We start from the raw sequence: 23,957 nt of genomic DNA on the forward strand, positions 1-23,957 counted from the left end.
AGTCAAATGTTTAAGTAAGTTCTTACTTTATAAGTGAGAAGTTTGTCTATTTTAAAACATACAATATTTTTTAATTATGTATTTTGATATCACATTATCAATTTAATTAATGGTTAATTTTGGAATGTTTATGATGATAAGATTTTGATCAAAACAATTCAATATATAAATGATGAAAGTATTAAAGACTAAAAAATATATTTATACCAAATCCAGATTGTGAAGGTGAATCATTAAAACCCTAGAGATATTGTTACAAAATGTAACTGAGTGTAGTTGGAAAGCCCAAAGTTTGTTAAATAGGCCCAAAGTGCCTATATAAACTTTTCTCAAACAATGTAATTGTCAGTGGATTGAAATATACAATTACAATTTCTCTCTCCCAAATATTCTCCACTCGCTTTATGGTATCAGAGCACTGAAGTCTAAACAACAATTCAAGAATGATTGATTCCACATAAGTCAATTCGGAAGTCACTGTGAATGCTGCTACACAAACCATAAATCTAGGTAACAAGATAACAACCTTTTTCAGGTTCTTGCTGCATTAGAAGGTCATGGATTGGAAGACTTAATTGATGAAGAATTTGAAGCCCCACAAAAATATCTGACAATCACAGAAAACTCAGAATCAACACAAAGATTGAATCCAACATCTACAAAATGGAAGAAATAAGATAGACTTATAATGTCGTGGCTACTGGGATCAATGGGTGAGAAGATTCTTGCTGATCTCCTTCATTGCAAGACATCAAAAGAAGTATGAAGTAATCTTGAACAAATGTTCACCAGCAGAAATCTTGTCAAAGTTATGAAACTTAGAACCAAGCTACAAAATCTCCGAAAAGGAAGTCTCACACTTAAAGATTACATGCACCAAATCAAGAATCTAATTGATTCACAGGGAAAACTATCTCTACAGAAGATCACGTGTTACACATTCAATCAGGATTAGGTGTCGAATATGAGTCCACTGTGGCGGTAATTACTGTAAAGACATGATCGGTATCAATTCAAGAAGTTACTTCTTTATTACTATCTCATGAAAGTCGAATGGAAAAAGAATTGGCAGCATCAAACATGAAAGATTCATCTCTACCGTCTGTAAATCTTGCTCAACAGCAGTAAACAGGGCCACATAATAATGAAAATCCAAGAAACCATCATACACAGCAATACAACAATAGAGGCAATTATAACAACAATCGTGGTAGAGGAAGAAATCAAAGAGGGGGAGGTAGACAATGGTATTCAAGAACTAGAATACAGTGCCAAATATGTCACAAATTTTGTCACACAGCAGATAAATGTTACTTTCGAGTACCCACTAACTCTAATCCTGGAATGAACTACAATGGCAGAACTCATCCACATCAATCAGCAGCATCATTCCCACAATAGAATAATATGTCGACAATGTTGATGGCTTCCGAATTCAACAAAGATACAAATTGGTATCCCGATTCATGTGCCACCAATCACATTACAAATGACTTGAATAACCTTACTGTGAAAAATGAAGTACTGGATGGACAGCAAATTCATACTGCCAATGGGACAAGTTTGTCTATTACCCACTCCAGTTATTCCTCTCTTCTCACCTCTACCAACCAAAATTTTCAACTACAAAATCTATTATATGTTCCCTCAGTTACTAAAAACCTACTTAGTGTTAGCCAATTTGCTAGGGAGAATCAAGTTTATTTCAAATTTCATCCTAATTTTTGTTTTGTTAAGGAACGCTACACTGGTAATTCTTCAAGGTTCTCTCCATAATGGGCTCTACTCATTCAAGCTAAAGGCATCTCCCAAGGATTCTACAAACAAATTCATCACCAACCATGTTCTTCATACCACTTCAGAACATCCATCACTATCTACTCTCCCAAAATGTAATTCTCCAATGGATATATGGAATAGTAGATTAGGGCATCCCTCTAATCTTGTTGTAAATAAAGTTCTAAATGAATGTAATCCTAATTCCCATTTCAATAAAAAGTACTCATTTTGTACTGCTTGTGCATTGGGCAAAAGCCATTCTCTACCTTTTACTCCATCTCAAACCATATACACTACTCCTCTTCAATTCATTGTATCTGACTTATGGGGGGCCAGCTTCTAAAACCTCTCGAAATAATTTCAAATACTATATTACATTCATTGATGTCTATTCCAAATACATTTGGATCTATTTCTTAGAAACCAAGTCTCAAGCCTTATCTGCCTTCATTCAATTTAAATCATTCATTGAAAAATGACTAAACTCTTCCATTCTCAACTTCCAATCTGATGGTGGTGGCGAATTCAAAGCCTTTACTCCCTATCTCAAATCAAATGGAATAGAACATCGCTTCTCTTGCCCTATACATCTCAACAGAATGACATTGTAGAAAGAAAGCATAGCCATGTAGTTGAAGTTGGCCGAACATTACTATCTCACTCTTCCATGCCCCTAGAATTCTGGGATGATGCATTCTCATCTGCTATTTACCTTATAAATAGGCTCCCTACACCTAATCTTGATTGGGTAAGCCCTATGGAGAGACTTTTTCACCAAAAACCCAACTATTCACTCCTCAAAACCTTTGGATGTCTCTGTTTCCCCTGTCTCCGCCCATATAACTCTCATAAATTTCAACCCCGCTCTACTCCCTGCATTTTTCTTGGCTATAGTAACATTCACAAGGGATATAAATGTCTATCCTCTACTGGACATTTATATATTTCTCGAAATGTCACATTCAATGAGACCTTTTTCCCTTTTTGAACTCATAATATTTCTCCTATCCTCAAACTCTCTCACTTCCCTACTGTCACAACCACTCTATCTACTTTACCTCAAATACCTAATCATATGTCATCATCATCCATACCTACTGCCTCTTTCTCGTTATCCCCTATATCTCATCCAATCTCTCATACCTCAATAAATAATTCTCCTTCTCATTCTCCCAAAGATCCAACTTCTCCTTCTTTACCACCTAGCATTACTTAACTGACCTAAACATTCCTATGGACCCTATCCCATCTAGACCACCCACAGAAACTACCCCACTCATATCTTCTCCTAATCTACCCTCCAATACACCACCACCTATAGAGACTGTTCCCATAGCAACTAATTCTATTGTCCATCCAACACTTATACAAAATACTCACAGCATGGTTACGAGGGGAAAGAATGACATTTTTAAGCATAAAGCTTACCTAGCTTATTACAAAGAAATTGAGCCCACAGAAGTTAAGGAAGCCTTAAAGCATAGCCATTGGAAAAAGGCCATGGAAGAAGAATATTTAGCTCTAACGAAGAATGAGACATGGGAACTAGTTAATCCTCTGCCAAATCAAAATATAGTAGGTTGTAATTGGGTGTTCAAAATAAAACGCAACACAGATGGATCTATTTCCCGTTATATAGCACGTCTAGTGGCAAAAGGATTCCATCAAACAATAGATATTGACTACTCAAAGACGTTTAGCCCAGTTGTTAAACCTATTACTATTCAAGTTTTATTCACATTAGCTCTAGCTAAGGGTTGGTCTCTCAGACAAATAGATATCAACAATGCGTTTTTGCACAGACTTCTAAATGAGACAGTACTTATGGATCAGCCTACTGATTTCATATTTCCTCACTAAAAATATCTCGTATGCAAATTACGAAAAGCTCTTTATCGCCTTAAACAGGCACCTAGAGCCTGGTTCAAACGCCTAAGTTCTTTTATCATTTCCCTTGGATTTATTGGTTCTAAAGCTGATCCATCTCTCTTCTACAGACTATATGGTAACCATAGCTGCTACATCTTGATTTATGTGGATGACGGGAGTTATGAGGCTGACATACAAAACTTGATTTCTACACTTCATAGAAAATTCTCATTAAAGGATTTGGGAAAGCTCAGCTACTTTTTAGGCATCGAAGTCTCCTATCCTACCAATGAAAGTATTTTTCTCTCACAATCGAAATATATAATAGATCTGCAACAAAGAGCTAATATGATGGAAGCTAATGCTATTTCTACACCTATGGTAATTGGATCTATCTTATAGGGGGACCCACTTTCTGATTCTTTTCAATACAGAAGCATTGTAGGGGCTTTTCAGTATGTCACACTCACTAGACCGGAACTATCCTACTCAGTTAATAAAGCATGCCAATTTATGGATGCACCTACCACTACACACTGTCAACTTGTTAAACGTATACTTAGATATCTAAAAGAGACATTTGATAATGGACTCCTTCTCCAAAAACCCTCACACATGACTCTTACAGCCTATTTTGACGTCGACTGGGCATCAGACCCAGATGATAGAAAATCCACATCTGGATTCTGTGTATATCTTGGTGGCAATCCTATTTCCTGGTGGTCAAAGAAACAAACAATAATTTCGAGGTCAAGCACAGAAGTCGAGTATTGTGCATTAGCCTTAGCCGCCTCTGAACTGATATGGCTGAAGACATTGTTCCACGAGCTACAAATTGCGGTTCCCTAGACGCCAATCCTATGGTGTGACAACCTAAGCTCAATAGATCTCAGCTCAAATCCAATCCTACACTCAAGAACAAAACATGTTGAAATATATATCTATTTCCTTAGAGACCTTGTTATAGCTAAAAAGATCAAAGTACAACACCTACCTTCGATTGCTCAGATAGCTGATCTGCTCTCACGAAGCTCTATCACCGCTACTTGAGGGAGGTGTGAAGGTGAATCATTAAAACCCTAGAAATATTGTTACAAAATGTAACTAAGTGTAGTCGGAAAGCCCAGAGTTTGTTAAATAGGTCTAGAGTCTGTTAAAGCCAAAGTGCCTATATAAACTTTTCTCAAACAATATAATTGTTAGTGGATTGAAATATACAGTTACAATTTCTCTCTCCCAAATATTCTCCACTCGTTTTAGGGATGGATTTTTTTTTTAATATTCATGGTTGCTTATTTCATTTCTTGTAATTTTAGCATACAAAAGCTATTATACTCTATATTATTACTACTTGGGGCAGTAGCGTATACAACCAAAGAAGCCCAACTAATTACGTATATGGCAACAACATTTCGAATTTTATAAATATAGTAAAAATAATAATAACAATAATGAAAAAATAAAAAAATCGACCAAATCCATTTATAATATAGCTTAGAAATTATAGAGTCTATCCATGATAGACATGTATCAATTATGTACATAGACATACGTGAATGATTGATATACGAAGATAAAATGAGAATTAAAAAAAATTGACATACGAAGATAAAATGAGAATTAAAAAAAATGTTTAAATAGTCATGCACTTTTTTTTAAGTCATATATTTGTAAAATCGTAATCCTATCTAAATATAGCAATATGAATTTTCATTAATTGAAATTTCGTTGTTAAAATATACAAAATGTTTCCCGGATGGTAGGTTTCGATATAATATCTTTAAACTCTGGAGAGTTTTATTTTTACAATTAAAATTCTAGGTTGTTAAATTATTTTGTCAACTTTTTCATTAAAATAAAAATGGAAAAGTAACGTAGCGTGACTGGTAAAATAGTGGTGCACGTGGTAAAGATTATAGGTTTATGCCCCTAAATTTTATGATATGTTTCAATTCTATTATTACATTTAAAATGTTTCTTTTTAATCATCAACCTTAAAATTGTTTCAAAACAACCATTTCACTATCTTCCTCAGTTAAAACGAGTATGAAAATATGACGTTGTGGTGAGTTATAGAAAAAGAATAATCAAAGTGTCTTAGTCACATTCGAAACAATGTTATGATATTGTTTGGAGGTAGGAGAAACAGTTTAAGGATTAGGATCGTAAAAATATTGTTTTATTATCTCACGATAAAAAAAATTGTTGGAATTTTTCTGTTAGGGTCAAAATTAAACTACATAGGTCATACAAAACTTACAGTCTATATCTCACAATCAATTGATGAAAATTAATGTTAAGACGTGAATGAAGGAGATGAAGAGACAAATAAAGAAGTCAAGATTGATATTACGTAGAAGACCCTTGTTTATTGATATATTTCTCATATTTGAGAATTGAAATTGTATTCCTTTGATAGGTGGTCTATTTTTTTGTTGTTCATCGGGCTTAGACCTATGCTTTTAATTGACTCCACTCTTCCACAAATTTGTTCTCATAAACATATTACTCTCATGAACTGTGAAGTTTTCTCAATTATCCTACTTCTCATTTGACTCAAGTGTTGGGTGAGGTTACTTGTCTCACAATATGCCACTTCTCTCATCATTTTAACTAGAGCTATATCTCATAAAGTTGCTTCTCTTATTATCCAATCAATTTTGAATGTGATTACAATCATTAATTTTGAATATGTGAGATAACGTCGATGTGTAACATTTACTTTTGAGTCTTTATGTGTAACCAGAAGGTTAACAAGATAATTTTGAAACAATTTTAAATGTTAAAGGTTAAAATGAAATTTTAGAGATGATAATGATATGATTGAAACTTTTATCATATATGCTAAGTTGCTATTTTATAAGTTAAATCTATGTTTATTTTCGGTTTCCATTTTAATAGAAAAGTTGTAGAAAAGTAATTTTGAAAAAAAAAAAAAGGAAACTTTTGATTTTTTAAAGTGGATGGATATTACTAAAACCTACTTTTAATTTTTAAAAGTTAATGAATATTATTTTGTCTGATTTTATTATTATTATTTCCATGCTCTCCGGTCCTCACTCACCGAGTCTGTGCCCGATTGATCGGCAAATGCGATACGCAGAGGGCAATACATACAAAAAGCGCCTAAACCCTACCAAGCCCAGTCGTCGGTTTCACTGCAGACTCCGTATTCTCTAAAGCCCTTATTTCGCGTCGCCATGGCCGCGGCTCTCTCCAGAACTCCAAGATGTTTGCCCCTGCCTTCCAAACTCCTTTCTTCTTTCACTTATTCAACTACTGCACCCATTCAACCTAATCCCGATTTGCCATTCCCTTCATTTCGTGCTGCCAAATCCGCTATTTTGTCCGAATCAGATCCTGACAAGCTTGCTCAAACCTTCATCCAATCTTCCCAGCTTCCCAGCTTTCGCCGCCACCGGCCTATCTACCACCTATCTATCCGCAAACTCGCCCGTTCCCAGCGTTTCGACCTTATTGATGCCATCCTTCAAACCCACCAGAAATCGCCCTCCCTCAAACCTGAAGGCTTCTGGATCCGCCTCATGATGCTCTACTCCAGTGCCGGCATGACGGATCAGGCGATGCGCACTCTCGACCATGTAATCCAGAACAAATCTTGCGACCTGTCCGAGAAATCACTTTGTGCTGTTCTCTCTGTATATCTCAACAATTCGTTGCCTGAGAAGGTCCATGAGATGTTTAGATGTATTCCGGAGAAGCTTGGTGTTACTCCGACGGTGGTTTCCCACAATCTGGTATTAAAAGCTTTTGTTCAACAAAACGATCTTCAATCGGCTCGCAATTGGATCGAGGAGTTGTATAAGGATGTTAAGATCGTTCCAAATATTGACTCGTACAATATTTTACTAGGGGCTTACTTGAAGAACGGCGATTCGGTCGGCTTTGATGGGATTGTGAAGGAAATTTCAAAGAAGGGTTTGGAGTTTAATTTGGCCACTTACAATTACAGGATTTCAAGGCTGTGCAAAAACAAGGAGTGCGCTCGGGCTAAGAAAATGTTGGACGAGATGGTTTTGAAAGGCGTGAAGCCCAATTCTGCTGTTTATGATATGATCATTCATGGCTTCTGCAATGTAGGGGATATTGAATCAGCTACCAAAGTTCTTCAGGGTATGCTGGCGGATGGCTACGTTTCCCCTAGTTCGCGTACTTATTATACTTTGGTTCGGAGCATGGTTAAGGAGGGAGAGTTCGATTCGGCGTTGGAGACCTGTAGAGAGATCATAAAGAGGAGGTGGGTTCCTCCATTTGAGGCAATAGACGGTCTATTTCGTGGTTTGGTGAATATGTCGAGGGTGGAGGAGGCAAAAGAGGTTGTTGAGAAGATGAAAAAGAAACTCAAAGGCTCTGCTTTGGAGTCGTGGGGAAAAGTTGAAGCTGCTCTCCCTCTGTAGAAGCCAATTCAATTCAATTGGAAGTGAATATTGGGATGGGATTGCTGAGATATCTGTGAGGTTGTTTACCGGTAACATACATGCACGCACATATTTGATACTGATCTGTTTTGTAGGTTATGTCATGGCATGACTTTATTTATGCAAAGTCACTCAGTTTTGGAAGATTTGAGATGTTTGGTTAAGTATTTTAACGAAAGCCAGGCAACTAGTTTTCTATTCAAGGAGAGTAATATAATGGACAGAGAATCAAATCGTTCATCTGGCTTTGTTGTTGCTCCACCCTTTCATCATACTGGTTTGGTAGTTGCTAGTCTTTTGCTATTCTGCCTGTTTTCATCTGTTATAAAAGAAACGAAAGATGCGAGTTTCAAATTGCTACCTTTGGCTGTATGAGTTGGATATAGAAGTTAGAACCAGAATTAAATAGTGAATGGTTGAGTTCAACCTACGAACCTACTTGAATAAGAATTACCTTAAATGGTAATGGTTCCATAGGTTATAGAACTGTGCCATTGAGTTCTAAGAATGGTTGAGTTCATCTCCCGGATCCGGGCCTAGAGGTGGGTGCGGGTGCCCCGGGCATAACGGATCAAAACTTCGTCTCTTGGTTATCTAGGGGGATGGGAATGAGATGATGTTAGGAGGGGAGTGATGATTTTACCATTACTTATTTCAGTCGAAAATAAATCTTTCTAGGGACAACATTGTGTGATTGATTAGGAAGGCTGGTGTGCTCTTTGGTTCGGACGTTGACATAATTCTCCATTTTTACACAAACGATGCTCTTGTTAGTGCTATGAAGGGAAGACCTCGTTTGGGGGCTACTGAGAATGGGCACCAAGTCAAAGTATGGCAAAACAAAAGTTGGATGTCCTGCAGTCTCAGTCTAGATATTGATTTTAATTCCTTTTATCGTGAGAGCAAAACAAAGTTTAATTATAATGGTTTCCATTCCATCTTTCCACAGCCCAATAGCTCATTGAAATTTGTAGATGCTTGCTGAATCTTGAACATAATTTTAAAATACTTCATAGGATAGTGTTGATGAATGGTGCGACAACACTAGAGGGGTTGAATATAGTTGCTTAAAATCTCATAGCTCGCTCTACTTCTTCTTGGATATTTTATTGCGATGTCTCTCTTGCAGTTGAAAAGCAATTTGCTTTTTATGGATGAATCAATTACCAACCCTTCTGCAAGTCTAGTTAACACCGTTTTCATGGGTTGATATCAAACCATTACACCAATTTTCACTAGCAATACAAGAAAATATCTCAAAAAGATGATTAAAAAAAAGGACAAATTGCAAAAACCACCCATAAAGTATTGTAGACCTAAGTAAAAATTGAACCCTTGAACTTTTATAAGTAAAAAAATTAGACCCTTAAAATTTCAATAGTATACATTAAACCCTCCCAGTTTTATAAGTGATAAAATTCCACCCTCTAAATTATCAATTTGTAAAATCTAAACCCTAAAATTTTTAAAATTGGATCCAATTTACCGATTCCATACATTATCAATTTGAGTATTCTGTTTGAATTCAAGGATTCTCTCACAGAAGCATGAAGCTCAAGTAATTAGAATCCCTGCAGGGTGAAATTCAACGGTTATACAATCGAAGGGAAGTGAAGCATATTGATAATGACGGTCGCATCCTTTGGAGTCGATGGACCCACTAAGCTCAAAGCTTTCAATGACACTAAAGCCGGCGTTAAGGGCCGATGTCGATATTTCTGGTATTCCACGTATCTTCTACCGGCCACCGGAACATGATCGTGACTCCTACAATGTTTCCGGCAGAAATCCAAATCCATATTCCAGCGAAAGACTTCGACGGCAAGATATTGTAGAACTAATCTGACAAGCTTCAAAGGAATTGAGTTTTTTACAAGTAATTAACCATAGGGATTGCAGTGAGCGTTCTTTATCTCTCTTGTAACTGTGCAAACTTAATCGAGGAAACTAAAGCTGCTGAACTGACTATGATGGGTTAGGTTTTTGGTCCATTCTAACGATAAAAAACAGTTTGGTCATTTTCAAGGTTGGTTTAGTTTTACTTTTAGTCCCAAAAATTGACTGACTATTACTCTAATTTTAGTTTGTTTTTTCGATAATTTGGGTGTTGGATGTCTTTAAATCATTGGATCATTTATTGGTTTGAAGTTCTGACTAGATTTTCTTACTCTGCACTTGGATGGGACCTCTACATGCCTTGAGCATCTTGTATAACCAGCATTCTTGGTGAGAAGTGTTTGCTGATGCAAACTATCTATAGAACAAGTTGTATAAAATGACGGTAATGCTAGTAGATAGCATTGGATAGTAATAGTATAATTGTTTTGCGTGGTTTTGGGAGTCTTGACAAGGGGATCACATCATCCTGAAAGAAATTAGGAAGTGAAATAAACGTTGGATGTTGCAAAAGAGAAAGCAGATGTTTGATCTCATTAAATCATCTTCAAGGTGGCAGAAGTCACGCCTCCTATTACATCTTGAAGCACGGATTTATGACCACAATAACAATTAGATCATCCATTGGGTACTTAAATGGTTCTAGAATAGAATGATTCTGGCTTGTGCCAGAGGCAAAGTCTGTGTTCTGCATTTGGAACCGATTGAAATGATAAAGAACTTGTGTAATGAGAACACTGTATGGATAGGTAAATGAATGGTGCAAATTAATTTTTTTTTATGGCTGTGTTTTTGTGTATGCTAACATTGTTCACAAAAAACATACAGGTCGATCTTCTTTAACCTGCAATGCAGTGTTAAACAAACACACACCATCATCTTAGAATTGAATTGACAAAAGGGTAAAGGAATTGGTAGCATCGCGTCGCCATTCACTTTCAATGCAGAATTAAAGCACACAGAGGGATTTGAGATGTGTGAATACAGCACCTGGGAAGGAGTCGGGCGAGAACCGGGAGAGAATCCAAGCAAGAGTCTGGCTTCAACGTCCTGCATTTCTGAAAATTTCCGTGGGCTCGTTTGTTCCACGTTTACCTCCCGCCTTACAAACAAACAATGACATGAATAAAGGAAAGGAAAAGGCAGGGTGGGTCCTACCCAAACCAAAAGAAACTAGAAACTAACCGGACCAGAACCTAATGACAAAGCTTAAGGTTAGGCCCAAAAGATAATGGTGACGGGCTTCCAGCTTGGAGCCCACTTCCATTTCTCTCACTCCCACATACACACACAGCCGGAGGCCGTCATCTTCGATCTCCCGCACTTCTTTCTGTCCCACTGTTACTTGGCGTCACTGAAACAGGAGCCGGAGCGCTATGAGAATTAATCGAGGGACTCTGCGGCTTGTTGAACAAATCCGTACACTTGCTCCACATTGGCGCACCAATCCTGTACAAAACACTCCCAACCCCTTTCTTCCACCACCGTTCCAACCCCTTTCAACCCCAACTTTTCGTTTTTATTCTAAAGGTTCTTATTTTCTTTCCCTTTTATTCATTTCTACGTTCTCTTCCTTGCGATCAAGTTAATCACAGCTTACTAACGCCTTTATTGAATTAGACCTCTTCGCCCTTTTTATATTCGGATGTTGTGGATTATTATTATTATTATTTTTCCTTTGGGTTCTGCTTCTGAAATATATAACCAACTGAGTACGATATAATTATTAGTGATTACCATTTGATCGAAATCTTTGTTTGTATTGTTGGATGCTCACCCTCCTATAAATCTCAAGATGCGAACACTTTCTTCAAACCTTCTCTAAAGCAGGTGAAATACAACCGCAGCAGCTATCAATGGAGCTTATCAACATAATGGAACATAGGTTGAAGGCCATTGAGCTCAGGAGCACTTTTCTTCTAAATATAATCAACCGGGTACCACATATTCTCACTTTCTTTATTTTGTGTATGCTCTTCATATAGCTTCGAGATTCATTCTTTTTCTTTTTTTCTTTTTTGGAATTCAACATGTGCACATGGGGTGGGATTTCGTAACTCTCTATGCCTTAATCAGTTGATCTGGCACAATTCAGTTTTAAGTTGACGTATTATAAGTAGTACAAAAAATTAATTGTGGTAAAACTTGATTAATGAATCAAAATGGAACTTCATAAATCCTAGATTTTATCTTCGCCTCCTCCATTTCTCCTGGTATTTTTTCTGTACCTCTTTCTCTTTTAATTCAGACCTCAAATGGTGATTTAATTTGCTTTGCTCATGGTATTAATTGAAGATAGCCAGAAGCCCCACCAGTTGAGTACGCAAAGGCCAACAAGGAGCTTAGAAAACTCAGAGATACGATGGATCTCATAAATGAGTTGAGGTCCAGACAGAAGGTAAAATAAGTTTATTCTGGAATACAATGAGTGTTGTCTTTCTTTACAACACAAACTTCTGAAAAGATGAAGACTATTGTTGTTGCCTTTAGTGCAGGATGATCTCTTTCCATGTAGTTCTTTCACACTCATCTACCGGCTTGGTTGTTGTCCAAATTCCAAAATGTTTTAAGTGAAACTTGTATGTGTGTTTTGTGTCTCACATTGAGATTGTGGACGCCTATCTGAATTTCTTGTAAGTGGGAAGTCGGGACTGGCTTGGAGGCATCCGCTTCCCCAATTAATGAAATGTGTGTGGTGTCGTAATATTTACAGAAGGAAATCAGAAGTTCTTTATGACTGTGTTTCTCGCTTGCAGGAAATTAATGGTTTGAGAACGTTGATGACGGAGTGCCCAGAGGATAAAGACATGCTTGATATGGCAACTGAGGAATTGGATCAGGCAGTTGAAGAAGAGAAACGAGTACAGAACTTGTTGCTCAAGTCATTACTCCCCAAGGATGATGCTGATGAGAGGGATTGCATCTTGGAGGTGAGAGCAGGTAGGCAACGATGCATATTAATGAACAAGGACTGTGGACATTACTAAATTTATGGGAGTAGTTTTCATGTTGTGAAGAGGTATGTTTTCTGTCTCCTTTTCTGTTTACGCTGTAGCTAATATAAAGTTTTACAGGAACTGGTGGAGAAGAAGCCTCTTTGTTTGCCATGGATATATTTAAAATGTGAGCGACTATACAATGTTTGGCATTTCTGGTTATCATCAATTCACTAGTTCTAGTTCTTAAAGGTCATTTTGTTTGGGTTGAAATAGGTATGAGAGATACACACAGAGGAAAGGTTGGAAGTTTGAGGTGGTAGACATAACAGAATCGGAACTGAAAGGATATAAGGTGATTTTATGGCAAATTTGAACTACCTTTGAAGTAATGTCTTTTATGTTTATCGGTCCTACACTGCAGGAGGCTGTTGCTGCAATATCAGGAGCTGGGGCTTATGGAAAACTTAAATTTGAGAGTGGAATTCACCGAGTACAGGTTTTTTCTACATGCATATCATTTAGCCTTCTTATCTAACGTTGTTTATCAGAGGCAGGAATGGTAATTGAAACTAGTATCTTCCTTGGGCAGCGAGTTCCTGTGACAGAGAAGTCTGGGCGTGTTCACACCAGTGCTGTTTCTGTAGCCATTCTCCCTCAAGCCGACGAGGTTATAACCCTTCTGGCTTGACGCTTTTAAGCCACTTTCTTCCAGTTTGCTGTTGCAGCGAAATACCTGGAAAATGATTTTGAAAAAGTCATTTCTTAAGTAGAAGGAAAAGGATTATGGTTGTGAATCTGATATGGCTGGGGGGGATGTGCAGGTAGATGTGGAGTTGAAGAACGAGGACCTGAGAATCGATACGTTCAGATCAGGGGGTTCAGGAGGTCAGCATGCAAATACCACAAATAGTGCTGTTAGGGTGACTCACATTCCAACTGGACTGAGTGTGTCCATACAAGACGAGCGATCCCAACATATGGTATGAAATGTAGCATTTCCATTGCTTGTATGATTTTGATGGGGTATTATTGTTTAACAACTTGTTTGTGGTCTTGTTTGGCTCCAACAGAACAAGGCAAAGGCGCTTAAAGTAATATGCGCAAAGCTATATGAAAAGGAAAGGTGCAGAATTCAGAGCAGTCGGTCGAAGCTGCGATCGGAACAGGTACAAATAATTGATGGATGTATGATGTTGGTTGTATGCATGTAGTTACTGCTGTGTTGGAATAATATACAAAATAGTGAAGTGAAGTAAGTATGGTTGATGATAAGCAGATTGGGAGTGGGGACAGATCGGAACGCATTCGCACATACAACTTCCCGCAAGGGCGGGTAACTGACCATCGGGTAGGGATCACAGAGCATGCAATCGAGGAGGTGATGCAAGGACAGAATCTGGATATGTTCGTGGACGCTCTGTTGTTGCAGCAGGAAATGGACGCAATAGCATCCTTCACTTCTACTTCGTAACGGTGCATCAAATAGGATGGTGCCCAATTTGCATCTGATTCAGGTAAAATAATGTTATACAAATACAAACAACAGATATAGGTGGCGTGGTGGGGGGATTAAATTTCTTCATACTTGTACCAAGTGTTGAGGCAGCAGTCCATGTAGGTGAGTTTAATATGCAATTCCGGATAGTATAGGATTTTCGTTCATACAGCTAGTAGACAAACTCCTGATACTGAAAAAGGCGGAACCTTGATCTTGATGGAAGTTAAAGAAAGCATACAAATAAAAAGAAAGAAAGAAAGAAAAAGAGGATGGGGGCATGGCAATTGGCAGGGCAGCCAGGGAAGAGGCAGTGCATGAGTAGAGGCACAACAGGGTTTGTTGGGGACTCCATCCATGCGCTGCCTGTTCCCAGCTGCCTTGTAAGTTTTACCCAAACCAACTACTTACCTTCATGTCCTGTGTTTGTTTTGAAGGATCCCATGAGTGAGTCTCTTGTCAGGCTTAAATAACAGCACCTGCCAAGTCAACATTTGTGGTGCAGTACATGGATGTACTTGTACTATCTATCCAATCCGATCCAATCTCACCTCGTTTGATTTCCCATTCAAGTGCCAACTCTGTACTGGTTCTTATTATTGTACTGCATGTACTTGGGTTTTGCCTCTGCCAGTACTACCAATTCTTTCTCCCATTTTGCCAACGCCCTTGACAACTTAAATAATGATCAACAAGTATGGAGCATTGGTTGCATTGGAGTTCTGACCCAAACGCCAATTTCCTTCCTTTACACTTCACCCAACACCATCCCAATTCCCAAGCCCAAACCCATTTCAAACTTCCTCTCCCTCATTCTACCCCCATCTCAGCAATCCCACATCCCTTCATTCCCTTTTTTTAACCTCTTATTCATCATATTTCTATTAAAGAAAATATAATTTAACAAAATATTATTACTCATTATCCTACTGATTGTGTGTTTGATAACTTCTACAATACATTAGTGGAAAAAAAGTCTTTAACTAATTAAAAATACCGTTTTTAATTTATCATATCATGATATTACATGCTGCAAATAGTTTTGAAAAACTCCAGAAACATTTAAATAAAGCATTCGAGATATTTATAGTGCGCTTTCTTATGACCAAAAACACGTGTTGGGAAAATTTTTCTGAGATGCTTTTGGCACAGTTAGTCAACCACGAAGAAGCACGTAAAAATGGAAATGCGGCTTGCTTCAATCCACATTTTGTTGTGATTAAATTGAGTTTTAAAATGTAAAGCTGTGATTACCATAGACGCCTAACCTAACGCATAGTTAAATTAAATATACATATTTTGTTGTGATTAAATTGAGTTTTAAAATGTAAAGCTGTGATTACCATAGACGCCTAACCTAACGCATAGTTAAATTAAATATACATATTTTGTTGTGTACGAAAATAGCGACCTCTCCCTCCAAAGTGAGTTTAGTTAGGAGTACTTGAAAGGCACGAATGCGGGTGGCTTAAAGTTAAAGGCCACCCTCCCCTGGAAGTCACTAACATTTGCTACTATATATATGTGTGTGTGTGTAGCAATAGCAAAGCAAATAATTAAACTCTGTGACCTTGTATATGGAGTGTAATTTGAGCGTAACGAGGTTGGGGTGCACCCTGGTTAGGCCTTGTGAGGAAACCCCTTCGATCACTCTCCATCTGTCCCCCATCGACAGCTTGCCTGTGCTGAGATGCAACGCGCGCACTCTCCATGTGTTCAGACTGGGAGATGCCCCTCCTAACCTCGCTCCCGCCGCCATCATTAGAGAAGCTTTGTCCAGGGCTTTGGTCCCCTACTACCCTCTCGCCGGACGACTTAAATCTCAACTTGGACTTCAACTTCAACTCGATTGCTCCTCCCAAGGCATTGTGTTTGTCGAGGCATCTTCCACCTCCACCCTCCGCACCCTCAATTACTTCGATGATGTTGCTTCCATCCCTTTTCATCATCTTCTTCCCGAGCCAGAACCAGAACCGCTGGTGCAGATGCAGATAACGCAGTTTGCTTGTGGAGGCTTCGTGATGGGTCTGATTTTCTGTCATAGCATCTGTGACGGCCTTGGAGCCGCCCAGTTCTTGAATGCTGTGGGCGAGCTCGCTAGAGGCAAAGGCCTTGACCCTCTCAGCGTCACACCTGCGTGGCACAGGGATTTCTTTCATCCAAATCCAAATGCCCCATTGCCAAAGCAGGTTCCTCCCCCGGCCCCGTTGCCGGAGTACAGCCTCCTGCACTCCAACATCGACATTCCCATACAGCACATCAATCGACTCAAGAAACAGTTTCAAGAATCAACAGGAAATACTTGCTCCGCCTTTGAAATTGTGGCTGCTAGTTTTTGGAGGTGTAGGACACGGGCCATTTACGATTACCAATACCATCAAGACCAGGGGGATGGGAGTGGCGAAAAAATTAAGCTAGTTTTCTTTGCAAATTGTCGGGAATTGGTGGACCCTCCGCTGCCGAAGGGTTTCTATGGAAACTGCTTCTTCCCAGTGACAATCAGCGGGTGGAGCAGGGGAATTGGGGAAGCCTCCATAAATGAGGTGGTGAAACTGATACAGGAAGCCAAGAGTAAGGTGGGAAGTGAGTTCAGAACGTACATCAAGGGGGAGCATGGGGATGCGGATGATCCCTTCGCTCCGCCGCTCAACTACTCCACGCTCTTCATATCGGAGTGGGGAAGGCTTGGGTTCAATAACGTGGATTACGGATGGGGGCCACCGGTGCACGTGGTTCCCATCCAAGGCTCCGCCGTCATACCCGCCGGTATAGTGGCTTCTCTTCCCTTACCAGCAAAGGGTATTCGTCTCATGACGTGGTGCGTACAGGAGCCTCATCGCCCATCCTTTCTCCACCAAATCTCCCAACTACTCCTCTGAACTCTCAACTCTCAACTCTAATTTGGAACACTCCCCCTAAAATCCAACCTCATTTTATTCCACTAATAAGTTTCAGTTGTTCCCACGCCGGAGAAGACAATTCATGTATCCAACAAAATGCTAATTTGAAAAAATTTTATTGTTCATCTGTCGAAACCTTTGCATTTTGTGTAAAATAATATTTGGGTAGTCTGCTTGCCTTAGGCAGATATGTTCCTATTCTTTATATATAAAAAAACATTTCTCTCTTTGTAAAAAAATTAATGACGGTGGACAAGAGATTGTCAGCCCTAAGTATTGTGTTATTTCTAACAAATTAGTAAATCAACAATAGTAGTTTGTTGCGTGGGAATCTGAGATTCTTGTTGGATGGACGTTTATTTTACAGGAATGTAAGATATCCGAGAATCTTGAGATGGATACCCGAGCATCTCTTGGGAGGCATCTTATGAGTTTTTGATGCTCTTTTGAAACACGAGTTTTCAAGATTCCTTAGGACATATAATTTTTACATTTTTGTCATTCATTTTTTTTCCATGTATTTTCTTTCATCATTTTTTAAATTTTTCTTGAAAAAAATTATTTATTTTAAAATTTAAAATTCATAATTAAAATAAAATAATGTACTCATGGCTAATAAACAACTTTATGTTATTAAGTATATCTATACATTAGATTTACATGTATAATAAGTTGTAATTAAATTATATAATATATGCATTTATTATTTATATTTTGAAGGAATTGCATTATTAATAATATTTATTATCGTAAATATTTAATTTTAAAGCAACAATTCTCTTATGACCAACATATCGGTGATATTTGTCCTCTTAAAAAATATATATATAATGTGATTGATAGAATAAATAAATCTCATCCAAGATAGCCTAAACAAAGTTGATCATTTATTATTAATAATTATAAAATATTTTAACACTAAACCATTTTCAAATTTACTTTTTGACCACATCAAACGTGTAATAACAAAGAGTAAAAGACTCAAATTTCTCCAAATTTGAAATTTTACGAAAAATGGTATAATTCAAATAAAGGTTAAACTTAAATATAATACAAAATAAGATAAACAAATAATAATTAGATTTATGCTATATTTAAAAATAGTGTTATATTTAAAAAATATTTTTTTTCCTTCTTGTTTTTGTTTTTAAATTTATTTTGACAGACGGTAGGGATAATTTAGTTCAATAATAAAACGACGAAGAAAACTTAAATTATTGCAAAGAACAGCATAAAAAGAAGAAAATTTTGCCTCCATAGCAGAGCTCCTCTTCTATTGTGATGTGGTTTATCTATAAAAATTTGAGTAAAATTTATTTGTAATTAAATATAAGGAATCAATTAGAAATAAGGAAAATTCACTTTGCAAAAGAAAAAAGAGAATGAAAATTCACCAAAATAGCCTCAAATACAAACACGGGAGTTGGGTTTTCACCGCAGACGACGGTCAGATTGGTGTTTGACGGACGTCGCGGCTCAGCAAGAAAATCCAACTTCAACGGCGCTTCCGTTCCCTTGCCAGTCTCTGCTAAGTCAGACTGCGTCTGTTTACGATGAATGCGTATTAGATTCGAGATTGTTACCCATTTACCATATTCCCAATCCCAGCTTTCTTTTCCTTTCTGGTACGTACACTCATTCCAATTCAATTTAATTTCTCTCAAACCCTAGATCTCTTTGTTATCTCTCCTTCTGTGTTTTATGGCCTTTGTTTTTCTGTTCTTCACATTTTCTATTTTGTCGACGATGAATTAGTTTCGAGGAAACTTCAATTTTGCAGGTTTAAACGAATTTGACCAGATTTCCCCTTCATTCGTGTTAATTGCTTAATCTATTTTGCCTGTCTGGACATCGTTTTTGCGAATCCTGGCAATGCTTCTGGATTCCCTGGGCTGGTTTATTTTTAATCGATTTCCACCCTCTCCTGGAGTTTTCTTTTGGGGCTCGTCTTAGGAGTTTTTCCTATCTAGACTAGTTTGTGTTTACCGCAAGTACATCATCATTATCCTCCGATCGTTATCTAACTTCTCGATTTTGGATTCTATATTTCGGTTTGTTTTCTAAGTTTTCTCCTCCCAAATGGCCTACACACCGCAGTCTTCCTCCGGCTTCTCCGTCACTCTCCCGGCCCCGCAACCCGACACCCCAACTCCTAGCTCTGAGAAAAATCCAATGCCTTCGCCCTTAACCTCGATAGGACCCTCCAGATTTCCTCCAAAATTCCAACAGGATCAGATGCCATCACCTTCCATCAGAACGCCAATCGCATCCTCACCGGCGAATGGAATTAAAACCGGCAGTCCAATTCCTCACTTGAGTACTCCCCCCGGACCTCCTGTTTTTACTTCACCTATTAGGCCTGCTGCTGTCCCCTTTCGTACTTCACCGGCTTCTCCTCAGCCGATTGTCTTCTCTTCTGGTTCGTCCTTACCAGCTTCTACACCTCCACATTTTTTGAATGCATCAGCCGGGTTGCAACACCAGATATCTGATGTTTCAGAGGAATCAATGCCTCTTGAGGAATCACCATATGTTCTATTCTCTTCGCAGAAGGTATTACTTTTTTTGTTTTTCCCCGCCCTGTAATAATGAATGTTAAAAATCTGGTTTACCTGTTCACTTTCATTCGGACTGTTAGCATTAGCAGATTCAATGGCTCCTCGTATACATTTTTAAACACATGCCATGCCACGACCTTATGTTTTTCTAAAATTAATTTAACATTAATTTTTTTGCAATCTACTCCTTTCTTGACCTCGATTGATATAGGTGCTGAAGCTGAAGAAACAAGCTAATGTTCCCAGTTTGGGTTTTGGAGCACTGGTTTCACCTGGGAGGGAAATTTCATCAGGTCCTCAGATAATACAGCGCGAGCCCCATCGTTGCCCAAGCTGTGGAGCTTATTCAAATCTGTATTGCAATATCTTAATTGGTTCGGGTCAGTGGCAGTGTGTAATTTGTCGGAAGCTGAATGGAAGTGAGGGTGAATACGTAGCACCAAGCAAAGAAGACCTTTGTCATTTCCCAGAATTGTCATCATCTATGGTTGATTATGTCAGAACTGGGAATCGGAGACCAGGGTTTATTCCAGCTTCTGATTCAAGAACGTCTGCACCCGTTGTTTTGGTTATTGATGAGTCTTTAGACGAGCCTCATCTGCAGCATCTCCAGAGCTCCTTGCATGCTTTTATTGATTCAGTTTCCCCCACTACAAGAATTGGAATTATACTGTATGGCCGGACTGTATCAGTATATGATTTTTCGGAAGAATCTGTTGCCTCTGCTGATGTGCTTCCCGGTGATAAATCACCAACTCCAGACTCTTTGAAAGCATTAATTTACGGAACAGGAATATATTTATCACCAATGCACGCCTCACTTCCTGTAGCACACACAATATTTTCATCACTGAGGCCTTATAAATCAAGTGTTCCAGAAGCCTCAAGAGATAGGTGCCTTGGTACTGCAGTTGAAGTTGCTCTTGCCATAATCCAAGGACCTTCAGCAGAAGTGTCTCGAGGAGTAGTTAGAAGATCGGGAGGTAATAGTAGAATTATTGTGTGTGCTGGTGGGCCTAACACGTGCGGCCCTGGGTCAGTTCCACATTCTGTCAGTCACCCAAATTACCTACACATGGAGAAGTCTGCTTTAACTTGGATGGAGCATCTTGGTCGTGAGGCTCATCGACAAAATACTGTGGTTGACATTCTATGTGCTGGAACATGCCCTGTAAGAGTTCCTATTTTGCAGCCTCTTGCAAAAGCTTCTGGTGGTGTTTTGGTTCTACATGATGACTTTGGGGAAGCCTTTGGTGTGAACTTGCAGAGGGCATCTGCTAGGGCTGCAGGTTCTCATGGTTTATTAGAAGTACGCTGTTCTGATGACATTTTAATCACCCAAGTTGTTGGTCCAGGTGAAGAGGCGCATGTAGACACGCATGAAACCTTCAAAAATGACAGCTCTCTCTACATTCAAATGCTTAGTGTAGAAGAAGCTCAGAGCTTCTCCCTCTCGATGGAGACTAAGAGGGACATAAAGAGTGATTTTGTATTTTTCCAGTTTGTTGTACAATATTCAAATGTTTATCAAGCTGACATATCAAGAGTAATTACTATCAGATTGCCTACTGTTGAAAGCGTATCAGAATATTTGGAAAGTGTTCAAGATGAAATAGCTGGAGTCCTTATTGCCAAGAGGACTGCCTTGCTAGCTAAAAGCCAGTCTGATGCAATTGATATGCAGGCTACAATAGACGAAAGAGTGAAAGATATTGCTTTGAAATTTGGGACCCTGGCACCAAAGTCAAAGATTTATCGGTTTCCAAAGGAACTGTCTTCAATGCCGGAGCTTCTGTTCCATTTGAGAAGAGGCCCTCTTCTTGGAAGCATTGTTGGTCATGAAGATGAAAGGTCTGTGTTAAGAAACTTGTTTTTGAACGCATCCTTTGATCTTTCCCTCCGTATGGTAGCACCTCGCTGTCTAATGCACCGGGAAGGGGGTACTTTTGAAGAGCTTCCAGCATATGACCTAGCTATGCAGTCAGATGCTGCTGTTGTTCTTGACCACGGAACAGATGTCTTCATTTGGTTGGTATGTTACTTATTATACTACCTTTTGGAAGCTTAGACATGCTTCTGTTTAGTTTGTGCCCTCAAACATTGTTGTATCATCTTTAATTTCTAGCTGAAAATGGTACCATTAGCATTTTTGTCTTGAAAATCAAGTGCTTTGTGAATTTTTTTTTTCTTTACTTAGAAAATCTGTTCAGTGAAAATGATTTGAGTACAGTTTTAATGAACAAAAAAACAGTTGAAAACAAAAATGGCAAGTTTCGTATTCATTAAACTCATATTATAACTTGTCTTTTCTGACAAATTTCCAATTACAAAAACTAGAACGTCTTCTCCTCCGCTGCTTTCTAAACTTGCTCAATTATTTCTGTTCTCCTTTGGCCATGGCCTTTCTGGCCTTTCTGTCATTCTAATATTAATTTTCTAATCCGTTTCCCTTATTTTATAATTGGACGTATTATTCTTATTCCTTTTATTGGTGTACGTAGGGTGCTGAGCTTGCAGCTGAAGAAGGAAAAAGTGCAGCTGCTTTAGCAGCTTGCAGAACACTGGCGGAAGAGCTTACTGAATCCAGGTTTCCAGCTCCCAGGATTCTTGCGTTCAAGGTTTGTCTCGTTATAGAAGCTATATGTTTCTCCTCAACGAGGTTATAAAAAAAAAATAATAATAATAATAAAGTTTCTCCTCAACGTGGTTTTAAATTTTCAATTTCTCTGACTTAATGAAAGGATGCTGTAAATACTCCCCTTTTCTTATTTATGCCAAATTGATTGTGTGTTTTTTTTTTGTATACCCGTTTGTTGTTCTATTTTCTGGTGACCTCTTTTTTATTCCTTTTTGTCTCCCTTAATGAAAAAGTTACTGTTTCTCTCTCTCTTATCTGCAATAACACTAAACCTGTTTAATGTGAAGCAGGAGGGGAGCTCTCAGGCTCGGTATTTTGTTTCTCGGCTAATACCGGCACACAAGGACCCTCCTTACGAACAGGTAAAATAGAAGATAGCCCATTATTCTTGGGTCATGATGATCTGACTTGTCAAGACTCGGGAGAATGCCATACTTCGCTTAATTGTATAGGACTGTGCTTCATTGCAATTAAATAACTGAGGAAGTTTGGTTATCTTTCTACGAGAGAGAGAACTGATGGGGTTCGTTTGGTATGATTCTAACGGATTATTAATTGATTGCTGCAGGAGGCTAGATTCCCGCAACTTAGAACATTGTCCACAGAGCAGCGGACAAAGCTGAAAAGTAGTTTTCTTCATTTCGATGATCCCAGTTTCTGTGAATGGATGCGAAGTTTGAAGCTGATTCCACCAGAACCAAGTTAAAAAGTAGGATTGTTTTTTTGTTTTTTCTTTTTGGTCTCTCTCTCTCTCACTTTTTTTTTTTTTGGGGGGGGGGGGGGGGGGGGGGGTGGTCTTTATAAGGATTGCAGATATTTCTCCCGTCTGTATGCGGTTATAGGCTGTTTCTCACTCCAGTATTTCCTCTTTTCTCTTTTTATACGGAAAAAGTTTACACCGACTGAAGAAATTGTTCTTTCGCAGTTGTATGTCCCAAACGGACGGTTACAATAAGCTTTGCAGTACGATCAATTATTCCATGCTTTTCCTATCATGTTGTTGGTTTTATGCGAGGCGGGTTCTTTAATCTTAGAAATGCGCAGGGGGATTGCCATTAATGTTCACGATTAGTACGTTCAAATACGAGCTTTTACATATGCAGTCTGTATTTATTTTTAAATACTTTGGGTTTTTTTTAACTCTTGATAATCAATCTCGACTTAATTTTGTACAATATAATTGTTTATTAGGCAGAAATGGGTATGTAGCAGCAGCTAGGTTTTGGCTGAAAATGATCTGCATATGTAGCAGCAGCTATCTTTTTTAAAGACAATATTTTACTTTCGAGACACGGCTTAGTTAGAACTTAGAATGATGGTTTTGCTGCCCTATAAGTAACAAAGCAAATTTATAAATGTGTTACACAAATTTTTTAATTATAATAATTAAAAAGAGTCTGCCTTAAATATAATTGCCAATTTGACTACCGTCTATTTTTCATTT

The 23,957-nt window shown here is 38.3% G+C and overlaps 4 protein-coding genes and 2 long non-coding RNA genes across 8 annotated transcripts; 4 read left to right on the forward strand and 2 right to left on the reverse strand.

Moving 5' to 3' along the window:
* Nucleotides 1–291: 291 nt before the first annotated feature.
* On the reverse strand, nucleotides 292–4,934 carry LOC111019707 (uncharacterized). The gene is made up of 2 exons (XR_002602582.2): nucleotides 4,643–4,934; nucleotides 292–4,554 (listed from the first exon to the last, which is right to left on the reverse strand). It is a non-coding gene; the product is annotated as an uncharacterized LOC111019707 (long non-coding RNA).
* Nucleotides 4,935–6,693: 1,759 nt separating this feature from the next.
* On the forward strand, nucleotides 6,694–8,327 carry LOC111019809 (pentatricopeptide repeat-containing protein At1g11630, mitochondrial). Its single transcript, XM_022296287.2, has one exon. The coding sequence runs from the start codon at nucleotides 6,849–6,851 to the stop codon at nucleotides 8,064–8,066; it is 1,218 nt and encodes a 405-aa protein (XP_022151979.1). The 5' UTR covers nucleotides 6,694–6,848; the 3' UTR covers nucleotides 8,067–8,327.
* An 889-nt stretch (nucleotides 8,328–9,216) lies between these two features.
* On the reverse strand, nucleotides 9,217–11,121 carry LOC148209343 (uncharacterized). Its single transcript, XR_015787149.1, has 2 exons — nucleotides 10,974–11,121; nucleotides 9,217–10,827 (listed from the first exon to the last, which is right to left on the reverse strand). It is a non-coding gene; the product is annotated as an uncharacterized LOC148209343 (long non-coding RNA).
* Nucleotides 11,122–11,265: 144 nt separating this feature from the next.
* On the forward strand, nucleotides 11,266–14,833 carry LOC111019805 (Peptide chain release factor 1). Of its 2 annotated transcripts, none has more exons than XM_022296278.2 (11): nucleotides 11,266–11,513; nucleotides 11,811–11,920; nucleotides 12,283–12,381; nucleotides 12,740–12,923; nucleotides 13,058–13,106; nucleotides 13,196–13,274; nucleotides 13,344–13,418; nucleotides 13,512–13,589; nucleotides 13,744–13,902; nucleotides 13,993–14,088; nucleotides 14,199–14,833. In XM_022296278.2, exons 1-11 carry the CDS (start codon nucleotides 11,360–11,362, stop codon nucleotides 14,391–14,393), a joined length of 1,278 nt encoding a protein of 425 aa, XP_022151970.1. In that variant the 5' UTR covers nucleotides 11,266–11,359; the 3' UTR covers nucleotides 14,394–14,833. The 2 variants fall into 2 exon arrangements, with proteins under 2 accessions (XP_022151970.1, XP_022151971.1); XM_022296279.2 differs by having other exon boundaries at nucleotides 11,268–11,513; nucleotides 11,814–11,920.
* Nucleotides 14,834–14,982: 149 nt separating this feature from the next.
* LOC111019744 (HXXXD-type acyl-transferase family protein) lies at nucleotides 14,983–17,544 on the forward strand. The gene has a single exon (XM_022296186.2). It carries the CDS (start codon nucleotides 15,995–15,997, stop codon nucleotides 17,294–17,296), a length of 1,302 nt encoding a protein of 433 aa, XP_022151878.2. The 5' UTR covers nucleotides 14,983–15,994; the 3' UTR covers nucleotides 17,297–17,544.
* A 1,163-nt stretch (nucleotides 17,545–18,707) lies between these two features.
* Nucleotides 18,708–23,508, forward strand: LOC111019729 (Sec23/Sec24 protein transport family protein). 2 transcript variants are annotated; one of them, XM_022296156.2, is made up of 6 exons: nucleotides 18,708–18,942; nucleotides 19,098–19,870; nucleotides 20,087–21,907; nucleotides 22,377–22,493; nucleotides 22,804–22,875; nucleotides 23,082–23,508. In XM_022296156.2, exons 2-6 carry the CDS (start codon nucleotides 19,397–19,399, stop codon nucleotides 23,217–23,219), a joined length of 2,622 nt encoding a protein of 873 aa, XP_022151848.1. In that variant the 5' UTR covers nucleotides 18,708–18,942; nucleotides 19,098–19,396; the 3' UTR covers nucleotides 23,220–23,508. The 2 variants fall into 2 exon arrangements, with proteins under 2 accessions (XP_022151848.1, XP_087974024.1); XM_088117898.1 differs by lacking the exon at nucleotides 18,708–18,942 and having other exon boundaries at nucleotides 18,949–19,870.
* The last annotated feature ends 449 nt before the right edge of the window (nucleotides 23,509–23,957 follow it).

Source organism: Momordica charantia (genome assembly GCF_013281855.1).
Source record: "Momordica charantia cultivar OHB3-1 chromosome 9 unlocalized genomic scaffold, Mcharantia_2.0 BLBB01000009.1, whole genome shotgun sequence".
In the NCBI taxonomy this organism is placed as follows: domain Eukaryota; kingdom Viridiplantae; phylum Streptophyta; class Magnoliopsida; order Cucurbitales; family Cucurbitaceae; genus Momordica; species Momordica charantia.